The 24,383-nt window shown below is 45.5% G+C and overlaps 1 protein-coding gene across 3 annotated transcripts in view; it reads right to left on the reverse strand.

The window, feature by feature from the left end:
• The window catches only part of LOC122556428 (protocadherin-10-like), a 35,979-nt gene extending 14,945 nt beyond the window's left edge, over nucleotides 1-21,034 (reverse strand). The window contains exons 1-3 of one of the 3 annotated variants that reach the window (XM_043703063.2): nucleotides 18,304-21,034; nucleotides 15,002-15,060; nucleotides 14,725-14,810 (exon numbers count right to left, since the gene is read on the reverse strand). In XM_043703063.2, coding sequence (XP_043558998.2) covers nucleotides 14,725-14,810; nucleotides 15,002-15,060; nucleotides 18,304-20,727 — 2,569 coding nt within the window. In that variant the 5' untranslated portion in view covers nucleotides 20,728-21,034. The remainder of the gene's footprint in view (nucleotides 1-14,724; nucleotides 14,811-15,001; nucleotides 15,061-18,303) is intronic. The other 2 variants (XM_043703064.2, XM_043703065.2) reach the window with 2 other exon arrangements.
• Between the last annotated feature and the right edge of the window lie 3,349 nt (nucleotides 21,035-24,383).

Consider the following 24,383-nt stretch of genomic DNA (forward strand, 5'->3'; position numbering starts at 1 on the left):
GTTTGAACTTACAACACACAACTCCTCTGCTCCCTGAGACCTATCCAAAAGATTTGATTCTCAGTTTGAGATTTTGGAAAATTCCACTTAACGTGATAGTTACCCAGAGAAGTACTATTCTAGCTCATGGACAACTATGCAATTGACTGACCATGTTAATTCCTCAACTTTCCCATTCCCACTGCCTGGCCACATGACTAACCCCTGAAGCCTATTCAAACTCTCCCCTCCTGAATCCTCAGTTCCATCCTTCTTCAACCTAACCTTAGTCTCAATTTGACAACTGCACTGAACAGCAACCACCCCATCACCTCACCCACCTCTCGCACTACCAACTCACCCACTTCTTCCACCCACCCATCCTGTCCAATTCCACACCTACATATTCACTGAGAAGTAGCACTCACCGAGCAACATCGACACATTTAAATACTCGCTTACCAATTACATCTTCTGTAGGTAATTCTGGGTTTTAGCTTTCACTTAAGATTTGGATAATTGGTAGTTTGAGAGACGAGGGAAGAGCACATTATTTTCTGTATTCATACAATATCTTTAAGAGAACCATTTTATACAGTCACACAACCTCACTTACCAATCCTTGAACGCTGACAAACTGAATTTTGAGAATGAAATGCATCTTAATTTTATTTTCATAATAAGTAAATAACAATCATAGAACATAGAATATTACAGCACAGTACAGACCCTTCGGCCCTCGATGTTGCACCACTCTGTCATACTCATCTGAAGCCCATCCCACCTACACTATTCCATGTACGTCCATATGCCTGTCCAGTAGAGTCATAGAGATTATACAGCAGCACAGCAAAAGATCCTTCAGTCCAACTTGTCCAAGGCACCCAGATATCCTAAAGTAATGTAGTCCCATTTGCCAGCAGTTGGCCCATATCCCGCTATATCCATATCCCTTCCTATTCATATACCCATCAAGATGCATTTTAAATTTGTAATTGTACCAGCCTCCACCACTTCCTCTGGCAGCTCATTCCATACAAGCACCAGTCTCAGCATGAAAAAGTTGCCCCTTAGGTCCCCTTTATGTCTTTCCCCTCTCATCCTAAATGTATGCCCTCTAGTTTTGGACTCCCCCACCCTGGGGAAAAAAATCTATTTACCCTATCCATGCCTCCCATGATTGTATACACCTCTATAAGGTCACCTCCCAACCTCCAAGGTTCCAGGGAAAATAGCCCCAGTCTATTCAGCCTCTCCCTTTGGCTCAAACCCTCCAACCCTGACAATATCCTTCTAAATCTTTTCTGAACCCTTTCAAGTTTCACAACATCCTTGCGAAAGCAGGAGAACAGAATTGCATGCAGGAATCCAAAAGTGGACTCAGCAATATCTGTACAGGTGCAACGTGACCTCTCAAATCCACCCACCCCAGGGAAAAGACTTTGTCTATTTATCCTATCCATGCCCCTCATGGATTTATATACCTCTATAAGGTCACCACTCAGCCTCCGATGCTCAAGGGAAAATAAACCTAGCATATTCAACCTCTCCCTAGAGTTCAAATCCTCCAACCCTGGCAACATCCTTGTAAATCCTTTCTGAACCCTTTCAAGTTTCACAACATTTTTCCGATAGGAAGGAGACCAGAATTGCATGCAATATTCTAACAGTGGCCTAACCAATGTCCTGCACAGCCACAACACGACCTCCCAACTCCAGTACTCAATATTCTGACCACTGTATCAATAAGTGTTAGATGACATAAAACTCACAATGAAAATGTAATTATACTCCATGTTCTGGGATCCCAGTGCCTCAGATTTAGAACTTTGATTTTTCTGCCCTTTTATGGACTCATCCCTTGACATTTAATGACGTTACCATTTCTGAATCCTCCACTATCAACCTCCTGGGTGTTGCTATTGACCAGAAATTGAACTGGACTTGCTACATAATAATGTGGATATGAAGTGCAAACCAGAGGCTAGGAATCCTGCTACACTGTATACTAACTACAGATGCACTGCAGAAATTCACCAAGGCTCCTTAGACAGCACTTCCCAAACGCATGATCATTATCATCTGGAAGGACAAGAGTAGCACATATATGGGAACACCACATCCTTCAGGTTCCCCTTCAACACACTCACTATCCTGTTTTGGACATATATCGGCATTCCTTCACTTTAGCTGTTCAAAATCCTGGAACTCCTTCCCTTAACAACATTGTGGGTGTTCCTACAGTACATGGATTGTAGCAGTTCAAGAAGGCAGCTCACCACTACCTTCTCAAGGGCAACTAGAGATGGGCAATAAATGCTGGCCTAGCCAGCGACACCCACATCCTGTGAACTGAAATTAATTAAAACTGAATTCTAAATTAGCTCTTCCTTGTCTTCTGTAATCTCTTTTGACACACCACTCACACCCCCACCGTCATACCAACCTCCTGATCTGACTCCATCCCTTCACCTAGAGAGATTCGTTTTCAACAATCTAACACTCATTGTTTGGAATTCCTTCCTTCCATCCCCTTTCCTTTCACCCTTTCACATTCTTTAAGCTTTCTTAAGTACCCTCTTTTCAGCCTAGTCTTTGATCAGTGCACTTAATAATTCCTTCTCCATCTGTATCATGTTTTTCTTACTCTTCAGTAATGCTCTCTGGAAGTATTAAAGACACATATATTATAGTGAACCGCTATTGTGGCAGTTATTTAACCATCCTTTTCCTTTGGGACTACACTGTTGACAACAGAGTTGTCTCTGGATAGAGGGAGATGTGTGAAGCTGAGGAAACTAAAGCAAAACCTTGACACTAATGAGTAAGTTTAAAGGTATAATTTATTCGCAGAAGCGCTTCATACTGTTGGTTTATTGAATTCAAATATTCAGATGGTCTAAATAGGTGAATTTGAACATTGCTGTGCATCGTTGACAAATCAGAATAAATTATTATGCTTGACTGTAATCTGTAATATTTCTGATATGAGTTTGCGAGACAAGTTATGTTAAATTGATCTGAGAAAATACATCATAAATGAAAGCTGCTTCCAGTGATGTTCCACAGGGTTCAGTGTCAGGTCCCTTGCTGTTTGTGGTATGTGTTAATGATTTAGATTTAAATGTGGGCGGCATGATTGAGAAAGTTGCAGATGATACAGATGATAGTGAAGAGGTTGGTGTTGACTGTAGGAAGATATCACTGGTTTGGTTGAGTGGGCAGAAAAGTGACAAATGGAATTCAAACTGGAGAAGCGTGAGACTATGCACTTAGGGAAAGAACAAAGCAAGAGAATACACAGTAAACGGTAAGGTATTGAGAAAGTAAAATGAAGTGAGAGACCGTGCGTGCATCTCGACAGATCCCTGGACATATCAGGGCAGGTAGGTAAAGTGATAAACAGGACATGTGTGATGCTTTCCTTCATTGGGCAAGATATTACATACAAGCAAAGGGTCCCCTTCCACTAACAGCAGTGGATGTAGAGTAGGTTGTTAATTTTCAATTTGAGGTAGATACATTTTCATTAAGCAAAGGTAGTAAGGAGCCAGAGGAGCAGGAGAATTGATGTTTTGGGCATTAGCCCTTCATCAACTCGTCGGATGCTGCCTGACCTGCTGTGCTTTTCCAGCATCACATTCTCGACTCCGATCTCCAGCATCTGCAGTCCTCACTTTCTCAAAGGTATTAAGGATTTGTGCCAAAGGCAGGTATATTGAATTCGGCTACTGATCAGCCATGATCTCATTGAATGGTGGAACAGGTTTAAGGAGCTGAAGGGCCTTGTCTTGTTCCTACGGAATGATGGAACTATAGACACTAAAGGCACTGGTTAGGCCACTGATGGAGTTTTACATACTGTTCTGATCACCACATTACAAAGAAGGACATTGTTGTTCTTGATAGAGTACAGGTTAGTTTTTCAAGAATGTTGCCAAATCTTGAAAATTGTAGCTTTGGAAAGATTGGATAGGTTAGGGCTGTTTTCCTTAGAATTAAGGGAGCTGAAGGGTGCCTTAACTCAATAATAAGGGGCTTGAATAGAGCGAACAAGGAAGACCCCTGGCAGAAACCAATTACCAGGGAAAGTGGATTTAAGGTGATTGGTAGAAGGATTAGAACGAACATGAGGAAAGCCCTTCCACCCTGAAGGTAGTGAGTGTCTGGAAAACAGTGCCCAGTTTGGTATTTGAAGTGTAAACCTTTAACTGATTCAATAGGGATCAGAACCAGAAGCGCAATAACCTACGAGGCTACTGATCCAGGACTGGGAAGTGATATTATAATGATCGGCCAGTTTATTCAGCTGGATGGGCTGAATAGCCTCTTTCACTTCTGTAATTCTTGTCTGGCTCTATGGTTATAATGAACAAAGACCCAAAATTGAAATTGCTGGAAAAAAAATCATTTTACTAAAGCTTTACATCTGCACTCACTAGGACAAATGCAAGAATGCCAAATATCACACTGTCACAACAATTTATACTACAGAGGGGAAAGAGTGCTGGCTGATTGGCCGAGGTGACTTGCCAAACAATCAGCACCCTTTTCCCCTATTGTATAAATTGTTGTGATAGCTTGAAATTTAGCATTCTTGCATTTGTCCTGATCTATGAAAGATGTAGCAATGGATGCTGTGGATGCAGCAGTGGATGTAGGATAGGTTGTTAATTTTAAACTTGACAATTTGTCTCTCTGTTGTGGTTTTGTTCACCGAGCTGGGAATTTGTGTTGCAGAGACATTTCATCCCCTGTCTAGGTGACATCCTCAGTGCTTGGGAGCCTCCTGTGAAGCACTTCTATGTTGTTTCCTCCGGCATTTATAGTGGTTTGTCTCTGCCGCTTCCGGTTGTCAGTTCCAGCTGTCCGCTGCAGTGGCAGGTATATTGGGTCCACATCAGCTTGGAAGCGGCAGAGACAAACCACTATAAATGCCAGAGGAAGCAACACAGAAGCGCTTCAAAGGAGGCTCCCAAGCACTGAGGATGTCACCTGGACAGGGGACAAAACGTCTGCAACACAAATTCCCAGCTCGGCGAACAGAACCACAACAACGAGCACCCGAGCTACAAATCTTCTCACAAACTTTGAAATTTGTCTCTCTCCCCAGCAATAATTAAGTTCCGTACAACCAAATGAGTAAAGATGGGGGAGCAAGATATAAATAATGTTAGCTCAATCTTTGACAAACAAGGGTTATTGAGGGTTATGGGAAGCAGCCAAGAAAGTGGAATTGAGACCACAATTAGATCAGCCATGACTTACTTAATGGTAGAGCAGACTTGAAGAGCCAAATGGTCTATTCCTCCTTCTATGTTGAAATTGCAATACACAGAACTACAGTTTTCACAGCTTTGTCCAGGTTAGTGCATGCAAATACAATTTACCTACTGCCGACATTGGATGATATTAATGTGGAAGCTTGTTTTCATGTCAGGATAATCTCTCCCACAGACTGAACACAAAGGCACTTACAGCAGAGCAAGACAAGCCAATCAGTACCCTAAAGATGCAATTGCGTTTCTCCAAACCGGACCCTTCATATCAGGCACTTTAATTTCATTACATATACACACCATCATGACTTCTTACCTGATGGGCTAATATATCAATGTAACTGTACTTCTGTGTCATTCACTATGAGGTTTACACCTGCCTTAACTCTTTGTCCAGTTTTCGGACTGCCGATGTGCTATTCCAGTCTTAACAAAACTTTCTCTTGTGCTGCTTGCTAAAGGAAATGTATGAAATAAATTTTGTCGCTGGTGTAAATACAATTGCAATTGTTGGATTACTGCCATAATCTCCCCACAATGCACTGTAAAATAATGAGCTGTCTTATTTTTTAATGTAAAGTAAATGAAATGCATTGACTGTTGTTTAAGCACAGCTGGTTGCAAACTCTATAATGTTTCTCACTCATCAAAGCTGCCATAGCCTAAGGGAAGTGAAGTCTGTCTCAATAAAATGCTATTTTATCACATGCAGTGCACCTTAACAAGTTGTTATTTACTTATATAAAAAAGCTGGAAATCATCTGAAGCTTGCTGTTCTTATTAATGCTGCTGTATTGTGCTTGCCATTATATCCAGTGCACCTTAATGAGATGTGGGCTGGTCAGCAAACAGACTCAACTGGAAATTGTTAGCAGACCTTGCAACATTGGTGGAAAGGGTAACAGAGTTAACATTTCAGGTCAACACTCTCCACAGATGTGGTGTGACCTGCTGAGAATATCCAGAATTTTCTGGTTTTCTTTCAGACACCCAGCATCCACAAAATCTTGCTTTTGTACTAGTGAGAAGCACAGCAATTTATGTCTGAAACTAGCAGCATGTCTAAGACATCACAGCCTGTCGCTATGAGACCATCATTAATGTACGTAGGTAAGGGTTGTGGCCTTTCCAGTTTCTACATGCAACTGTCCATAATAATCAAGGACAATTGAAGTGGTGGGAATATGATAATAAAGGAACAATTAACAGGAATGAAAACACTCTTTACATTAATATGACAACACTACTGACCCATTTTAAATGAATAGGTTAATGTTTTCATGAATTTACTTCTGAAATGGACTTAAAACTGATTAAAGCAAAGGAAATAGTGAATATTTATAAAGGAAGCTGATTTGACCTGACACCAGTGGGTCAGTGGTATCGCAAGAATCAGGGATGAGGTTACTATTATTTGGAGATGGTACAAAAATCAAATTTTAGTTAATAGATTATCAGCAGAGAGAGATTACACAGTCGAGACAAACCAAACACAAAAGGGGTCTGGATGTGTTGCAAAGGTAGGTGATGAGTGGAAAATGGGATGTGTCATGGACAAGCTCGAAGAAACGGCAATAACATAGAAAGATGAACAGTGGCTGCATCAACTAAATGCCTCTAGGGTACAGTATTCAATGCAGGAGAAATCACAATACTGGTGGATTGTGCTCCTGGAAACAAAAACACAGTGTGCAGAATTAGTAAGGGCTAAGATCTTGGGATGTGTATGCCCATAGATAAAAAATGAAAAGTCCGTGGGTTAATAAGCAGTCAGTAAAAAGCACTAATACTGTTCCATTTGGAATACAATATGTGATGCTGATCACTGTACTGCAACGAGAATATGCTCACCCTGAAGGCAATGCAAAAAAGATATATCTCAGCTATAATAAAAAATTGAAGAACCTGGTATTATTTATTCTAGCGAAGAGATATTATCGAAATCTATAAGATTATTTATTCACTGTCTTTCATGCAGTAAAAGTTCCTCGGTGCTTCTCTGCAAGATTATCAGGCAAACATTCACTCCTTCCAAAAGGAGAGGTTAGTTGGTCAGGAATTTAAGAATTTATTTAAAGAGTTTTGAGGGGTATCTTAAAGAGGCAGTAAGAGGTGTACGTAAGCAGGGGTTTAAAGAGAGGATATCAGAGTTCAGAGTTTATTCAGGGCCAGAAGCAGGCAGGTAGGATAAGTTTAGTTTGGGAATATGTTCAGCATGGACTGTTTGGACCGAAATGTCTGTTTTGGTGCTGTACAACTCTATAACTCTATGACGATTTTTCCCTCTTGTTAGTTCCCTTACCCAGGGTGAGGGAAATCTGTGTGTTCATGCACAAGATCAAAATTGGAGGGACAATCAACTCCTCAACAACAACTGCATATGTGCATATCGTGCTTTATTGAATGACCCAAGGTAAATCACAGGAGCAATGTTCCCTCTGAGCTATGTGCGCATGCAGTCATTTGGGGATTGTGACGAATCGCAGCACAGGAGGAGTATAAAGCAAATTTTAACAGGGGGCTACATATGAGCACTAAGCACATTGGTCAAATTTTTGTTCAAAAACTGTGGATTTTAAGGCACTTATTAAAAGAGAAGAGTTTTAGGGAAAATATTCAAGAGCATGGGGCCCAGAAAGCTGAAAGAATGACTTTATCAGTGCAGCTTTTAAATCTGGCTGCTTAAATCTGAATTAAAGGAGGATATATATTGCAGAGCTGGGGGATTTTCTTATTCCTTCATGGGTTGTGGGTATCACTGGCCAGACCAGCATTTATTACCCATCCCTAGTTGCCTTTGAGATTTCATTGGTAAGTGACCTTCCTGAGCCCACACAATCCATCAGATGTAGGAAAACACGCAATGCTATTAGAAAGGGAGTTTGGAGATTTTGACCCGGCAATGGGGAAGAAATGGCCATGAAGTTCCATAGAATTTTATATCAGCAAAAGAGGCCCTTCCTCCCTTCATTTCCATGCTGGTCATGAAGCACCTATGTTCTGTAATCTCATTTTGCAGCACCTGGCTGTATATTTGCATGCTGTGACACTTCATGTGTTTATCTAAATATTTCTTAAATATTGTGAGGGTTCCTGCCTCTACACCTTTTCAGGCAGTGAGTTTCAGAATGCCACTATCTTCTAGGTGAGGAATGTTTTTTTCTGAAATCCCCTCTAAACTTCCTGCCCATTTCCTTAAATCTGGTCACTGGCCCATCTACTAAACGTTGCTTCTTATCTATCTTATATTATTATCTATGCCCCTGTAATATTATACACCTGTGTCAGGTCTCCCCTCCACCTTCAGTGCACTAAAGAAAACAACCCCAGCCTATCTCATCTCTGTAGTTGAAACAGGGCAGCACAGTGGCTCAGTGGTTAGCACTGCTGCATCACAGCATCAGGGACCTGGATTCAATTCCAGCCTTGCGCAACTGTCAGTGTGGCATTTGCACATTCTCCCTGTGTCTGCATGGGTTTCCTCCGGTGCTTCGGTTTCCTCCCACAATCCAAAGCTGTGCAGGTTAGGTGAATTGGCCATGCTAAATTGCCCATAGTGTTCTGAGACATGTAGGTTCGGTGCATTAGTCAGAGGTAAGTATAAGATAATAGGGTAGGGGAATGGGCCTGGGTGGGTTACTCTTCAGATGGTCACTGTGGACTTGCTGGGCCGCTGGGCCTGTTTCTTCACTGTAGGGATTCTATTCTTCTATAATGCAATCACATCCTTCACATACTATTCCAGTTGTGGCCTAATTAAAGTTTTACACAGCTACATCATAACCTCCCTGACATTGCATTCAGTGTCTCAAGTAATAAAGGCAAGTATCCCATATGCCTTCAGAACAACATTATTTTCCTGTCCCACTGCCTTCAAGGGTCTATGAACATGCATAACTGGATTCAGCTGGTCTCTATATATAGATTATGTGTCTACAATAGCAAGTCAGAGGCTTGGAACACTCCCCACCAGCCTGGAAGAGTGCAGCTCTAACAACACTCAAGGATCTTGACATCATGCAGGACAAAGCAGCCCGGTTGATTGGTATCACATCCATAAGCATCCACTCCCTCCATCTTTGAAGCTCATCAGCAACAGTGTGTGCCAATTACAGATGCACTGCAGCAATTCACCAAAAATCCTTAGACAGCTTCTCCAAGCCAATGACCACATTCATCATAAAGACAAGGGCAGCAGATACACCACTTCCTGCAAGTTCCCTTCCAAGCCACTCACCATCTTGAGATGGAAATATTTCATAGTTCCTTCACTGTGGCTGGGTCAAAATTGTGGAACTCCCCCTCAGTATAAGCATAAGAAAACAAGAGAGCGGCAGAGTAGGCAGCACCCGATCTCTTGAGCATGGGTCTCATCCAGTACTTCCAGTTTTTCTTTCTTGTTTTCTCATTATTTCTTCTCTTTTTTAGTCTTTTAGTGCATTCATTTACTTACCTTCTTGAGAGCTCAGTTGTGGGGCAGCGGTGACGACAGAACATGGCAACATTAGAGAGCCAACATGAGCCCAGATGGTAGTCAGCAGCAAAGTGGGTGAAAGTGTGCTTAGTGTGGAGGGGAGCGAGCCCTAGGAGGGAAAGCCCCGTGTGGACTGTCTGCAGGCTCATGGCTTAATACAAAATTATAATGTTTAACTTCTGGCTCTTTATTTTGCAACTTTATACTATGAAGAACTGCATCATTGAACTTTTAATCTATTTCTTTATTTTTCTATTTTTGTACCTAAGATTTTGTTCCTAGGTACCTTTGTACCTTAGATGATGCTGAGAATGGCAACATTGTATTTTGCTTGCTGTACCCCATACTCCTGTACATGAGTACATGTGACAATGAAACCTGAAGCTAAAACTAACAGCAACCTACAGCACGTAGACTACAGCAGCTCAGGAAGGCAGGTCAACACCACATTCTCAACAGCACGAGGAATGGGCAATAAATGCTGGCCAGCCAGCAACACCCATATCTGGTGAGTGAATACAAAGAAAGTATGACTCCAACCAAAGGACAGTTTTATCTGATACGCATTGACACCAGTTTTGCTCAGTCTCCTCACTGCCACACTCAGGCAAATGTGTCTTTCATATCAGTGTAGTCACTCTCATTCACCTCTGGAGCTCAGCTCTTTTGTCTATGTTTGAGCCAAGGCTGCATTGAGGTCAGGAGCTGAGTGGCCCTGCTGAAATACAAGCTGTCAATGAATTAGGTGCTGCTTTGCAAATATTGCTGGAAAACATTGGCAATGATCCCTTCTATCTACTTTGCTGATTGAGAGTGGACAGATGGTGATACTTAGCTGGATTGGATTTGTCCTGCTCAGACCATACTTGGGCTATTTTGCATACTGTCAGGTAAACGTGGTGCTGTAGCTTTACTGGAAAGGCTCGACTAGGTGCATGGCTAGTTCTGGAGCACAGGTCTTCAGTGCTATTTGCCAGAATGTTGTCAGGACTCATAGTCTTTGCAGTATCCAGTGTCTTCATCTATTTCTTGATATCGCATGAGTGAATAGAATTAATTGAAGACTGGTAGCAGTGATGTTGGGGACTTCCATGGAAACTGAGCTGAATTATCCAGTGAGCACTTATGATTGTGCATTGTTTAAAAAATATACAGCCTCATCTGATGTGCTGGCTGGGGTCCTCCATTGCTGAAGGTTGGAATATTTGTGTAGCATCCAGCTCCTTTTAGTTGTTTCATTGTCCAACACCATTCACAACTCAATGTGACAGGTCTGCAAAATTTACCAAATGTACTATTCTGATGAAGGGTCACTTGACCCAAAACTCTGATTTCTCTCCACAGATGCTGCCAGACCTGCTGAGCTTTTCCAGCAATTTCTGTTTTTGTTGCTTATCAAATGTAAGCTCTGCAGACCTGCTGCATCTAGTGTGTTATGCTTTGGCTTGTCTATTGCACACTGTTGTAGCTTCACCAGATTGAGGCCTGATTTTTAGATACTTCTAGTGCTGCTCCTGGCATGTCCTCCTGCACTCATAATTGAATCAGGGTTGATCTCCCACTCTGATAGCAACAGTAAAGTGGGAGATATGTCAGACCATGAGGTGACAGATTGCAGTTGAAAGATATTCTGCTTTTGATGATAGCAAATAGTAGTTCATGGATGCCCAGTTTTGATTACCAGACATGCTTCAAGTCAATCCCATCTAGCACAGTGCAACACAGCATGATGGCAATACCCTCAATGTGAAGAAAATGATTATGTGGTGTCCACCCCTACCAATACCAATAATGGATGGATGCATATGTGACAGGTAGATTGGTGAGCATGAGGTCAAGTAGATTCTTCCCTTTAGGTAGTTCCCACAATGCTGTTCCAGTGTAGTCAATTTGTCCTTTAGGACATGGCCAATTCAATCATTAGTGGTGCTATCAAGACACTCCTGCACCCCCCATTAGAGTATAATCAGTGCCCTTGCCACCCTCAGAGCTTCTTCCAAGTGATGTTCAAAAGGGACGAATACCAATCTAATGGCCAAGGGTTAGTGGGGGTTGTAGGTGATAATCAGCTGGGGTAGGGGGGATTTTCTTATCTTTGAGCTGGTATGATGAGATCTCATGGGGTTCAGAGGCAATGGTGAGAGAGACCTCTACCAACTGCATATCACAGTGCTGCCACCTCCAGTGTGTCCATGGGATGCGGGTATAGCCAGGGGTGGTGATCCTAGTGTCTAGAATGTTGTCTTAAATGTGTGATTTGCACCTTATAGAGATGGAAATGTGTGAGACAATGGAGGGATTTGAAACAAGAAGTGGAATTTGTAATCGAGATGCAGCTTCACTGGAGTAAATGACATTCAGCAAGTGCAGAGGTGATGGATAAATTGATTCCCTATAAATAATGATATGAGCAACATATCCTAGGAGGGCCACAAGGTTATGGAGGGCTGGACATGAAAGGTCAGCCAGGATTGCACGAGAATAGTCAAGACAAGAAGGAACAAAAGCTTAACTCAGGGTTTCAGCAGCAACTGAGCTGGTGGAGTTGAGTGATGTTTGAGGTTGAAATGAATGAACATAATGATGTTTGTGGGGGTGGCAGTTACAGAATTTAGGATGTGGGGTTGTGGGATATTCAAACATGCACTTGTGAATTGGTAGACCAGCAGACAAACAAGGGGTGAAGGGCCAGCAAACATGGGGTTAAGAGTGAGTAGGACTTGATATGGAATAACATATAGAGTTGAGGATGAGCTTAGGGTTATGAAAATAACAAAGTTGGAGTCCAGCAATGAGAGTCTTGGACAAGTCTACATTTAACAAAATAGAAATGGATAATGTTAGCAGCAGCTAGGATGGGTAGGAAGCAGTAGTAAAACAGATTTTAACAATGGGATAAGAGCTAAACATGGGATCAAGTAAGATATCATTGTTACAGAGGGGTTTGGTTCAGCCTCAGACATTAGGAATGATGGTAGTTCAATCAGAGCTGAGGAGACACAGTTTATGGAGGGCCCATATCCATACAGTCAATTTTGCCAAAGTTGGACTGAAGGAAATCGCAGCTCCTCCTGAGATGCTCAGACAGTCAAAATCTGTGAAGCAGTCAAGAGAGGTTGTGGTGAGGCAAAGCCAATTATTACCAATGTACATTTGAAATTGAGGTTCTTGTGGTGCAATGGTAGTATCCCTACCTCTGAAGAAGAAGGCCTGTATTCAAGTCTCACGTTGGGTTTGTGATAACATATCAGAACCGGTTAATTAAAATAACTACACTTGAAATTGTGTTGTTGGATGCTGTCAGGTAGAGGTAGCACCTAGGTGACAAAAATGTGAAATAGATAAAGGAATCCCTTGAGAAATTTCACAGGTAAAGGTGTCTCCAAATGCCTATCTAGCACCCCGTCGGGAATGCGAAGATTTCTGGTTTTAGTTTAGTTGCTGGGCAGATTATTGGAATCATTCGTGGCAACTGGTCATTCCCGTCTGGACGTTATTTGATGTCCCATGTTCTTGTGGGCCCTATTAACATATTGTCACTATCCTTAAAGAACTTCCACTCCAATGATAACCTATCCCTTTCAGGCTTCCTCCTGCAGAAAATACATGTGCGGATTTCAAATTCTCATCACATTAATTTCGTTCCACTTATGATTTCGTTATTTTAATGAACAGTGCTGACATTAGCATAATCAGGGTGGTCATGCGGATTTAACTGGTTTAGAAGCGACTAATGCATTAGTTGCTAATTCCTGTTGGATTGTGTTAGCGTGAGTGACTGAGTTATACAGAGGGAAAGTGGCAAAGAAGAGGCACCGAGAAGAAGGCAGAGAAACAGAGAGGACACAGCCGGATATAGATGCAAAAAGCGAAGGGGCATTGACCGAAGAATAGAGACCAAGACAGAGAGGGAGAGATAGAGGCATAAGGAGAGAGGAACTGTTATTGGGAGGCAGAAAATGGACTAAGAGTCGCAAAGTGAGACTGAGAGAGAGAGAGCACTACACACACGGGGACAGAGAGAGGGTGAGACGGAGGCATGCATACACGGGATCTGTGAGACAGAGACACAAAGAGGGACTAAGCGAGAGCGCCACACACAAACGGGGACAGAGAGAGGCTGACACAAAAATGACCCGGGATCTGAGGGAGACAGACGAGGCCGTTGAGGTGGGTAGATTTGCTGTTCTGGTCTGCTGAATTATAGCTGAGGGCATTAGCACAATTATTGTTAAATCTCAGCCTACAGTTTTCAATCACAACAATGCGTGGCGGGAAATGGAGAGATTTCGCCTCGTCCATTGCGGAGACTTTTATATGAGGACGGGAAACACTGAGCTGCAAAAGCAAACCTGTGACATCTCTCGGGTGGATACACTTAATGATCGGACCAATACAATATAGCTCATGGACACTAAATGATTTCTAAAACCTCACGGGTCTGCTTTCTGGTTAGCGTCTGCCTGTTACGGGGCTTTGTTGAGACACGGTAATCTGAGCCTGAAATGATCAATGATCATCAGATCTCGGAGTCTAAGACATTGATCGACATTAACATCAAGGCGTTAGAACAAATTCTGCTCCGAAATATGGAAGCAACCATAGGCAAACGTGTTAAGACCAGGATACTGTGAAAACAAGTCAAAATTATTACAGACATGCCAGTAATTTAACTGACTCGCCCCACCCACACTGATCTGAGCGGGATATTTGAAATAAATCATAAAATGATAACGAAAAATGATGGTGGCAAGATAAATGCAGCTGCATTTGGGACGACGTATGTTGGATATCGCCCCCACACTCCCCAACTCCCCCCGCCGAACCACCCCCACCCCCTCCCAAATAAGGCAATTGCTGTAACCAATAGTCACGTCAGGGGGTGTCAAGATGTTTATAGAAATAAATAATGTGGATAACAGCAGAAACCCCGGCTGGGGTTTTTATCCAGGCTCAGTCCTTCAGTCACCCCACCCTCCCCAGAGTATTCACCGGTTGGTGCTGTGCCCGCTGACCGCACTTTGCCTGATTCCATCTCCCCATCGTATCGGCCTCCCGTCTCCTCCAGGTCCCATGAGCTGTCAATGGACACAAGTAAAAAGAAAACCGCAGCATGAGAGTGGGAATGAGAGAGATCTAATGCGTAAATTAACTTCAAACCAAAGGAACGATGATAAGGATAATAACATGAAGTAAAAACCAAACTGAGACAGAGGGGATGGAGAGGGGAACTAAAATGTATGAAATGAGTTGAGGAAAGTTTTACTACCTGCTGCCTGTATGTCTCTGCAATGGCGGGTTATGGTACTCAGTGTTTTGTTGTTTAACCTGGAAAACACAAGAGGGCTTGTTTGTTTTGAACTTGCTCGTCAATGCAGACAAAACACGAAGCTTTGAGATTGGTTGAATGTGTGTATTTCTGGAAGAAATACCGGCATCTCCAAATCATTTCTGGAAGAAAGTCGACTGGGGCTGCTGACACTCCCTACTATCATTCTCCGTATTCCCCCCATCGCGTTAAAAGTTAACAACACAGCTATCTAACATGCTTAAAGCAAACAGAGTCAGAGTCAGAGTCAGATACACACCGATACACACTGATCCTGAGCGTCACAGAGGTTGAGCTGTTTGTCTTGGTCCATTGATTTTAAGCAGAGCCATTAAAGGGTTAAACGTTAATTAAACAGAAGCCAATAAATGCAGCACGAACTAATGTTTCTGAGAGCTGGCGGTAAGAACAATTCAAGGTCAGAACGCAAACAGAATCTATAAGCGAGATCATTTGTATTTGTGTTTTGCAGTCTGCAGTTTTAAAGCCAATAATTCTGATGGAACCGCATTTGACATTAATTAAATGCGTGTTTGCGGGGTTTGCTCAGCCTTCTCCGGCGCTGTATTAGCTGTCGGAATCCTTTCTTCTCACAAAAAAGCCTCTTCACACATGGTTCCAGATGATTTCCACTCGAAATACAAATTTACATAATGTATTTGCTTATACAGCTGACACGGGACAACCCTGAGCAATCAGCGAGATATTTTCACACACACACACACACACATATCTTTGCTCGAGGGACACCATTCCCCGCACATCAATATTAATTGAGGTTATCAGCTTGACAATATGGGGACATAAATGTTCCAAGCAGAGGTTTGTATTAAGGCTCATGAGTGTTACACATTCATCTGAATATTCATTCTGATGCCGTGGAGTATTTTGATAGATGCCACCACCCCACTAATTAACATATGACCGTGATATCGGTGAAAGGACAGATCTCCTTAAATCAATTCTCCCAATGCTATTAGCAACAGCCACCTCCCAACACCTTGTATGTCATTATCTATAACATGCCCACCCCGCAACTTAGTTAATGAGACTGAACTAATTGGACTTTAATTATAGTGGGATTCTGTGCTATGATTGTTTTCAGTTACTCAGTCCTGAATCTCTCAGCTTTGCAAAACGTAGGGAAGCAAAGCAAGTTTGAAAATAGTTGACTATGGTGCATCCGCCTGGAATATGTAGCCTGAAAAGCTGCTGGGAGCAGATTAGTGACTTTCAAAAGGCCAAGAGCATAGCTGTTTGAAAGGGAGAGACAATGCAAATGTTGTGAGGAAGAGAGGTGCTGTTAGCACTCATTGAGTCGCTCTTTCGAAGAGCTAGCAGAGTTGCGATGGCCTGAATGGCCTCCTCCTGGGATTTTTATGATTCTGCATTATAATATGTTAGCTCCATCAAGGCACAACCTCAACAATTCACTCTGTTGCCGGCCACAGACTTAAATCACTCTCAAGGAATATAGTTCCCAATTTTTCAAATCCCTCCCTTCCCTCCCCACCGCGTCTCTCGCTGGTAATGATCTCCCGGTAATTCAGATCGTTCAAGATCAACTATCTTTCTCAATTAATAAACAGAAACACTCCAACAACAAAAGGCGACATAAAATATTATGCCTGATCACTCGGGAGTGTGAAACGTGTCGTTTGGAACCTGGGGCTTCGGGGTCGGACCTAATCCAGAGGAAGGAGTGCATGTGCTGTGTCCAATGTCCCCTACTCACCGTTCACTATTTCTGCTAGGAGTCTCAATGACAATTCTCCATGGCACCTCTAACATCTATCTGCTCAGCGCGGCAATTATAGATCCAACTACCTGTTATTATGGGGGTGGGGGGTATAATTCCACTCCTGCTCCAAATACATTTCTTGCCACAGTGGAACATTTCCGAAACGCGCTAATAATTCTTATTGTTTTTGGGGGAGATAGGGCGAAATCGTAAAACCTTCCTTTGTTTTGAGTTGAGGCGGCTACGGTTTCGCTTCGTGTAGCGCAGAGACCCAATCTAGGCCAATACAGCAGAGCTGGAGTGGTAACTAATTCAGGAGATTTCCCAGTGAGGCTGTATATTTTAAATCAGCAGGTAACTGTGGTGGTCCGGAACAAATTCGTATTGAAATTAAAAATGCTAACAAACTGGGAATGGAGGCAGCGGATCCCCACTAGATTTCCATGGAATATGTTCAGATTAAAACAGAAAAGGGGTCGTGATTAAACTGAGAATTCTCACAAAACAGTACTGAGCTGGTCTGCATCTGAAGGTGAAGTGGGGCGGGGGGTTGCGGAGGGAGTTAACGCTCTGGGGGTTGATCCCTCTCGATGACGAGAGATCATCTGGGACATAGACTCTGCAGCGGGCTCGCTCCCCATAATCTGCCAAAAAGCCCTTTTTAACTGTATAACCAGAGATCTTCTGCACACCTTTTGTTCAACTCAGTCTCCACATGAGACAACTGTTAATGTATGAACTGTCCGAGGAGATGGACTGTTGTGAAGTTATCAAAGCGGTTGCAAGGAATGATTGCAGTCGAATGGAAGCCTCTTAAATATTCGGGCTCGAGACCCCTGCACGTCCCCTCCCCCCCGCGGGGGTATGAGTATTTGCCATATCCGAAAGGATTGATTAAGCTAATGGTCATGGAACCAAATATTGGAAAACATCTATTTTCCCGAAGAAAACCAGTAATGCTGTTTTACAGATGTGTATATCTCAATGAGCGTGTGTGTGTGAGACGAATAGCAAGAATTCCTCGTTCCGCGCGGACTTAACTTCGGGAAAGTCCGCACGAACGAATTCAGTCAGAACTTTAGCGGGACAAAATTTGGAAGTTGGAACTTTGTAGGGAGATGGAAACGGGGGCTTATTTCATCAGTCTGTCAAAGATCCAGTATGGTGAAGATTGACCGAATGGGCTGCCGGATTCTGTATCATGAGCACCCTAACTTCAGAGGCGGGGGTGGGGTGCTCGGTAAGTGGGGAAAGACAATGACAGAGATGACAGCAAACCAGGCGCGCAAACAAAAGCTGAATTCTGCGGATCTGAAATAAGTGCTGAGGAGATATAGTCTGAAAAACTCACACTGGACCCGAAACTGTTTCTCTCTACACAGATGCTGCCAGACCTGCTGAGTTTCTCCAGCACATTCTGGGCTTGTTTAAAGGGGTAACATAACACTTGGGCTCAAGTTCCTTGACTCGCGAGCATTTGGTTGACGGGACTCGGTCTTACCTCACTCGGCGCTTTAGCTCCCACGCCAAAGAGCAGACCATTCGGCCCGCCGCCTGCCTGCCCGCCGCCGGCTCTCAGGAACATGAAGTCGCTGCTGGCCGATCCCGGGCTCCGGCGCTCGGTGTAACGGTAAACCTGCGAAGGGAGGTGGCCAGCGGTCACCTCGGCACCGGTCACCGGCAGCTGGCGGCGCGCCTCGGGCTTGGCGGAACGGCTCCTCCGGGGGAAGCAGCAAGCGGCGGCGGGGGAAAGCCCGCGACCGGACACGGCGTCCCGGTGACACCGGAGCAAAGCCAGTATCAGGATAGCGACCAGGAACAAGAAGGAGACCGAGCCCAGGGACACGATCAGGTAGAGGGTGAGGTCGGTGCTGAGCTCGGGCTCTCCGGTAGAGTCTGACCGGGGATCCGGTAACGGAGCGTCCACCGCCGTTAACAGGATGGTGACGGTGGCGGAGAGAGGGGGTAGCCCGTTGTCTTTGGCCTGGACGATGAGAGTTTGCTGGGATGCATCCTCAGCACCGAAGCGGCGGGCCAGACGGATCTCTCCGGTCTGCCTCTCCAGGTGAAATAGCTCCCGGTCGGTAGCCTGCAGCAGGCGGTACGAGAGGTGGCCGTTCGGCCCCTCGTCCGCGTCTACCGCCGTCACCTTGACCGCCAGCCAGCCCGGCCCGGCCGAGCGAGGCACCGTCTCCGCCGCCACCGAGCCGTCCCGGGCCAGCGGCGACACAATTACCGGGCCGTTATCGTTCCGGTCAACGATGAGGACGTGCACGGTGGTGTTGCTGCTGAGCGGCGTAAAGCCGGCGTCCTGCGCCTGAATTTGCACTCGGAAACCCCGGAGCTGCTCGTAGTCAAAGGAGCGGAGAGCGTACAGCCTCCCGGTATCCGAGTTTACCGACACGTACGTGGAGATGGGCATCCCGCGGAGCGGCTCGTTCACGATCGAGTAGGACACGTACGAGTTCTGGTTCAGGTCGGGGTCCTCGGCGCTGACCGAACAGATCGAGGCGCCCGGGGCGTTATTCTCCGGGATTCGCACCGTGTATGAGGACCGGCTGAACCGGGGCGGATTGTCATTAACATCGGAGACCCGGACGGTGATGGTCCGGTTACTGGACAGCGGCGGGGTTCCGCCGTCTCTCGCCTCCACCGTCACGTTATATTCCGGTACGGTCTCCCGGTCGAGTCGGTGCTCGGTGACCAAAGTGTAATAGCGGCGGAAAGAAGGCAGCAGCTTGAACGGGAGCTTCCCGGTACCGGCCCCAGTGTCGCTCAGACGGCAGCTGACCCGGCCGTTAGCTCCGCTGTCCCGGTCGGTAACGCTGATCAGGGCGATGACCGTTCCCGGGGAGGCGTCCTCGGACACCGGGCTGGACACGGAGGTGAGGGCGATCTCCGGTGGGTTATCGTTAACATCCAGCAGCTCCAGCAGCACGTGGCAATGGGCGGCTACCGAATTCGCTCCCAGGTCTTTGGCTTGGACAAAGATCTCGTGGACCGGGCAGTCCTCATAGTCTAACGGAGCGCGCACTCGGAGCTGACCGGTCTGCGGATCCAGCGAGAACAGCTCCCGGACCGTCTGCGCCGCGTGCTGCCCGAACGAGTAGACTATTCGGCCATTGGAGCCCTCATCAGGATCGGTAGCGTTCAGCCGGAGGAGCAGGGTCCCGGCAGGAGCGTTCTCCGCCAATCTCACGGTGTACACCGGCTGCGGAAACACCGGCGGGTTGTCGTTCGCGTCCAGCACCCGGACCGTGATGAGGACGCTCCCGGATTTTTTTGGCGAGCCTCCGTCCACCGCGGTCAGCACCAGCCGGTGAACGGACTCGGTTTCCCGGTCCAGGGGACGGTCCAGGACTAACTCGGCGGATTGGCGGCGCTCGCTCCGGCTTTGCACCTCGAGGACAAAGTGCTCGTTCGGGCTCAGCCGGTAACCGCGGAGGGAGTTGGTTCCCACGTCCGGGTCGTGGGCGCTCTCCAGCGGGAAGCGAGCTCCCGGAGCCGCCGATTCGGTGATTTCCAACCGGAGCTGCGCGTTGGGGAAACTCGGAGCGTTATCGTTCACATCCAGGATCTCAATCTCCGCCTGGTACAGCTCCAGGGGATTCTCAATCACAATCTCCAGGTTCAGGAAACACGAAGCCCTCAGTCCGCACAGTTGCTCCCTGTCCACTTTCTCGTTAACGAACAGCACCCCGTTCTCCAAATTCACTTCCAGGTACCGTTTCGAGGCCCCGGACACGATCCGGAACCTCCGCGCGGACAGCTCGCCCACATTCAATCCCAGGTCGTCCGCGATATTCCCAACAAAAGCCCCGTGTTTCAACTCCTCGGGAATAGAGTAACGAATCTGCCCGCTCGCTCCCTCCAAACAACTCAGGAGAACACACAAGACAACCTGCTTTCCTCCCGCCCCAGCCATATCACTGCTGATCGGCCCGTCTGGACCGAGTCTAGCCCCTGTCCGCTGCACCCTATTTAAGGGGTTGGGGGGTGAAATGAAAACTTTTTTTGGTTTCAGATCTCCAAGTTGAAGCTCAGGGATGAGCCCGTGCGTTCAGGAAGCTCTGGCCCCCATTGTAAGCCGTGACTCCGGCTCATTGTCTCTCGTCTCTCCGCCGAGCACGATCTCGCTGCCAGCCGGCTGTGTTTCACGGCCCCGGGGATGGTCGGAACACTGCTCCTGTTTTGCTGCTGTGCTGTGTTTAATGGTGAGAAGGAAGGGAGGGTGGGAGGAGAGGGGGGGAGGACTGGGAGCGCCCCCACCCTCCCCTGCTTGCCTTTCAGCACCGCAACAGAGGAACGCTATGCAGACACTGGCTCCACTGCGCCTTGTAAAATACATGGTGATTCGCGGGTCGCCTTCAGAGGCAGATCATCCCCCGGTGTCTGTTTCTGTACTCCCCGCCCATTCATTCAACAACGGAGTCTCGAGAAACGCTTACCAGGTCGCCCCAGGTACCCGTTGAAGCACACCCAGGAAAGTTAGAATCACAGAATCATAGAGATGTACAGCATGGAAACAGACTCTTCGGTTCAACTCGCCCATGCCGATCAGATATAGAGTCATAGAGTTATAGAGATGTACAGCACGGAAGCAGACCCTTCGGTCCAACTTGTCCATGCCGACCAGATATCCTAACCTAATCTAGTCCCATTTGCCAGCACTTGGCCCATGTCCCTCTGACTCCCTCTCTACAGCCGCTGCCTAATCTGTTGAGTATTTCCAGCATTTTCTGTTTCTTTCCGATCTACAGGATTGACATTTTGGAGATCTTTGTCTATTGTTCTTGCATCTTGCTTTTCCTATAATCTCCAGCATCCAGGCTAGCCCAGTGAAATCCCCCAACCAGAACTGCGAACAGCCAGGGAATCTGTTTACAAACTATTTTCAACAAATTCTGGTCGAACCTAGGAATACTTCCTCCCGAGATGTTGTAATTGAAGGAGGATGTTGTATCGAATACACTGAACCTAGGAGATACACACAGGCTAAACATGTGTGAGGCTGAGGGGACAGGACAGAGTAGGTGCTGAAAGGATGTTTCCTCTTAGCATAGAGTAAGAAATCTACAACATAGAAAAAGTCTCTTCGGCCCATCTATGCCAGTCAAAAACAACCCCTTCACTATTCTAAGCCCATTTCCCAGCATTTGGTCTGTAGCCGTGCATGCCTTAGCATCGCAGTGCACATCAAAATCTTTCTTCAATGTGATGAGAGTTGCTGCCTCTGGCCCCTTTAATAGGAATCCTAAATTAATCTAGTCCCATTTGCCAGATTTGGCCCATATCCCTCTAAACCATATTCATATTTTCATCCAGAAAGCTTTTAAATGTTGTAATCATACCAGCCTCCACCACCTCCTCTGGCAGTTCATTCCATATACATACTGCCCTCTGTATGAAAAAGTTGCCCCTCAGGTCCTTTTCAAATCTTTCCCTTCTCATCTTGAAACTATGACCTCTAATTTTGGACTCCTCTACTCTGGGAAAAATACATTGCTTCTTCACTCTATCCATGCTCCTCATCAATTTATAAACTTCTATAAGGTCGCCCCCTAGGCTCCAGGAAAGTAGCCCCAGCCTATTCAATCTCTCTCTAATGTTCAAACCCTCCAAGTTATGTAGAAGGAATTCACCACAAAGCATACATCATCTTTTTTAAAAAAAAAATCCTAATTGGGCTGGTCAGTAGTGTTATTATAAACCTCTGGAGCAGATATAACATTAACCTGGCTCAGAGATAGGGACACTACCACTTCACCACAATGGTCCTCATGCTAACTTGTTGAATGCAAAGGTAAGACTGTAGCATTTGCAGTGATCTTCAGATGGAAGTGGCCAGTGGATGATCCATCTCGGCCTCCTCCAATGGTTCCCTCTGGATGCCAGTTTCCATCCAATTCTATTCACTCCATGTTTTATCAAGGGATGGTTGGAGACACTAGACACTGCAAAGGCTATGGGCATTCTGGCAATAGTATTGATGAGTTGTGCTCCAGAATTTGCCACCCCAAGCTCTTCCTGTACAGTTACAACTCTGGTATCTAGCCAACAATGTGGAAAATTGCTCAGATATGTCCTTTACATAAAAAGCAGGACAAATCCAAACCAGCCAATTAGCAACCCATCAGTTTAATCTCAGTCACCAGTAAAGTGATGGAAGGTGTCCCGCTCAGTGATGCCCAGTTCTGAACAGTGACCCACCCAGACCCATTTCCCTCTGACTAATGCACCTAACACTACGGGTAATTTAGAATGGCCAATTCACCTAACCTGCACATCTTTGGACTGTGGGAGGAAACCAGAGCACTGAGAGGAAACCCACACAATGTGCAAACTCCATACAGACAGACACCCAAGGTTGGAATTGAAATGGGGACCCTGGTGCTGTGAGGCAGCAGTGCTAACCACTGAGCCACCACTGGGGTGGCATGGTGGCTCAGTGGTTAGCACTGCTGCCTCACAGAACCAGGGACCCGGGTTCAATTCCTGTCTTGGGCAACTATCTGTGTGAAGTTTGCACATTCTCTCATGTCTGCGTGGATTTCTTTTGGGTGATCCGGTTTCCTCCCATAGTCCAAAGATGTGCAGATTAGGTGAACTGACCATGCTAAATTGCCCGTAGTGTTAGGTGCATTAGTCAGGGGTAAATGTAAGGGAATGGGTCTGGGTGGGTTGCTCTTTGGAGGTCGGTATGGGTTTGTTGGGTGGAAGGGCTTGCTTCTACACTGTAGGGAATCTAATCTAATCAAAATACTCCTGACATTCAAAGGTGTTACAGTCATGAATCCCCTGCTATCAATACCTTGGAGATTATCATTGACAAAAAACTCAACTGGACCCACTATATAAATACACTGGAACAACAGCATGTCAGAGACTCGGAATGCAGTGATGAGTACCTCACCTCCTGACTCACAAAGCCTGTCCACCATCTATAAGTCATAAATCAAAGTGTGATGGATTACTCATCACGTGCCTGGATGAGTACAGTGACAACAACATTCAAGAAGCTTGATGCTATCCGAGACAAAGCAGCCCCCTTGTTTGACACCACATCCGCAAGCATCCACTCCCTTCACCATTGGTGCTCACTGGCAGCAGTGTGTACCATCTACAAAATGCACTGTAGAAACTCACCAATTTACAAACTGCACCTTCCAAACCTACAATCACTTCCATCTAGAAAATCAGAGATACATGGGAACACCACCACTTGCAAGTTCCCCTCCAAGCCACTCACCATCCTCACTTTGAAATATATTGCTGTTCTTTCTGTGTCATTTGGTCAAAGTCCTGGGAGTCCTTCCCTAAGGGCATTGTGGATCAATCTACAGCACATGGTCTGCACTTGTCCAAAAAGGCAGCTCACCACCACCTTCTCAAGGGTAACAAGGGATGGGCTATAAATGCTGGCCAGTCAGCAATGCCCAGATCCAATAAGCATGATTTGGAGATGCCAGTGTTGGACTGGGGTGTACAAAGTTAAAAATCACACAACACCAGGCTATGATCCAATAAGGTGGAGGTGCCAGTGTTGAACTGGGGTGGACAAAGTCAGAATTCACATGACAC

Source organism: Chiloscyllium plagiosum, unplaced genomic scaffold, assembly GCF_037043375.1.
Source record: "Chiloscyllium plagiosum isolate Xiang-an unplaced genomic scaffold, Cpla_swu_hap1 HiC_scaffold_16, whole genome shotgun sequence".
Lineage (NCBI taxonomy): Eukaryota > Metazoa > Chordata > Chondrichthyes > Orectolobiformes > Hemiscylliidae > Chiloscyllium > Chiloscyllium plagiosum.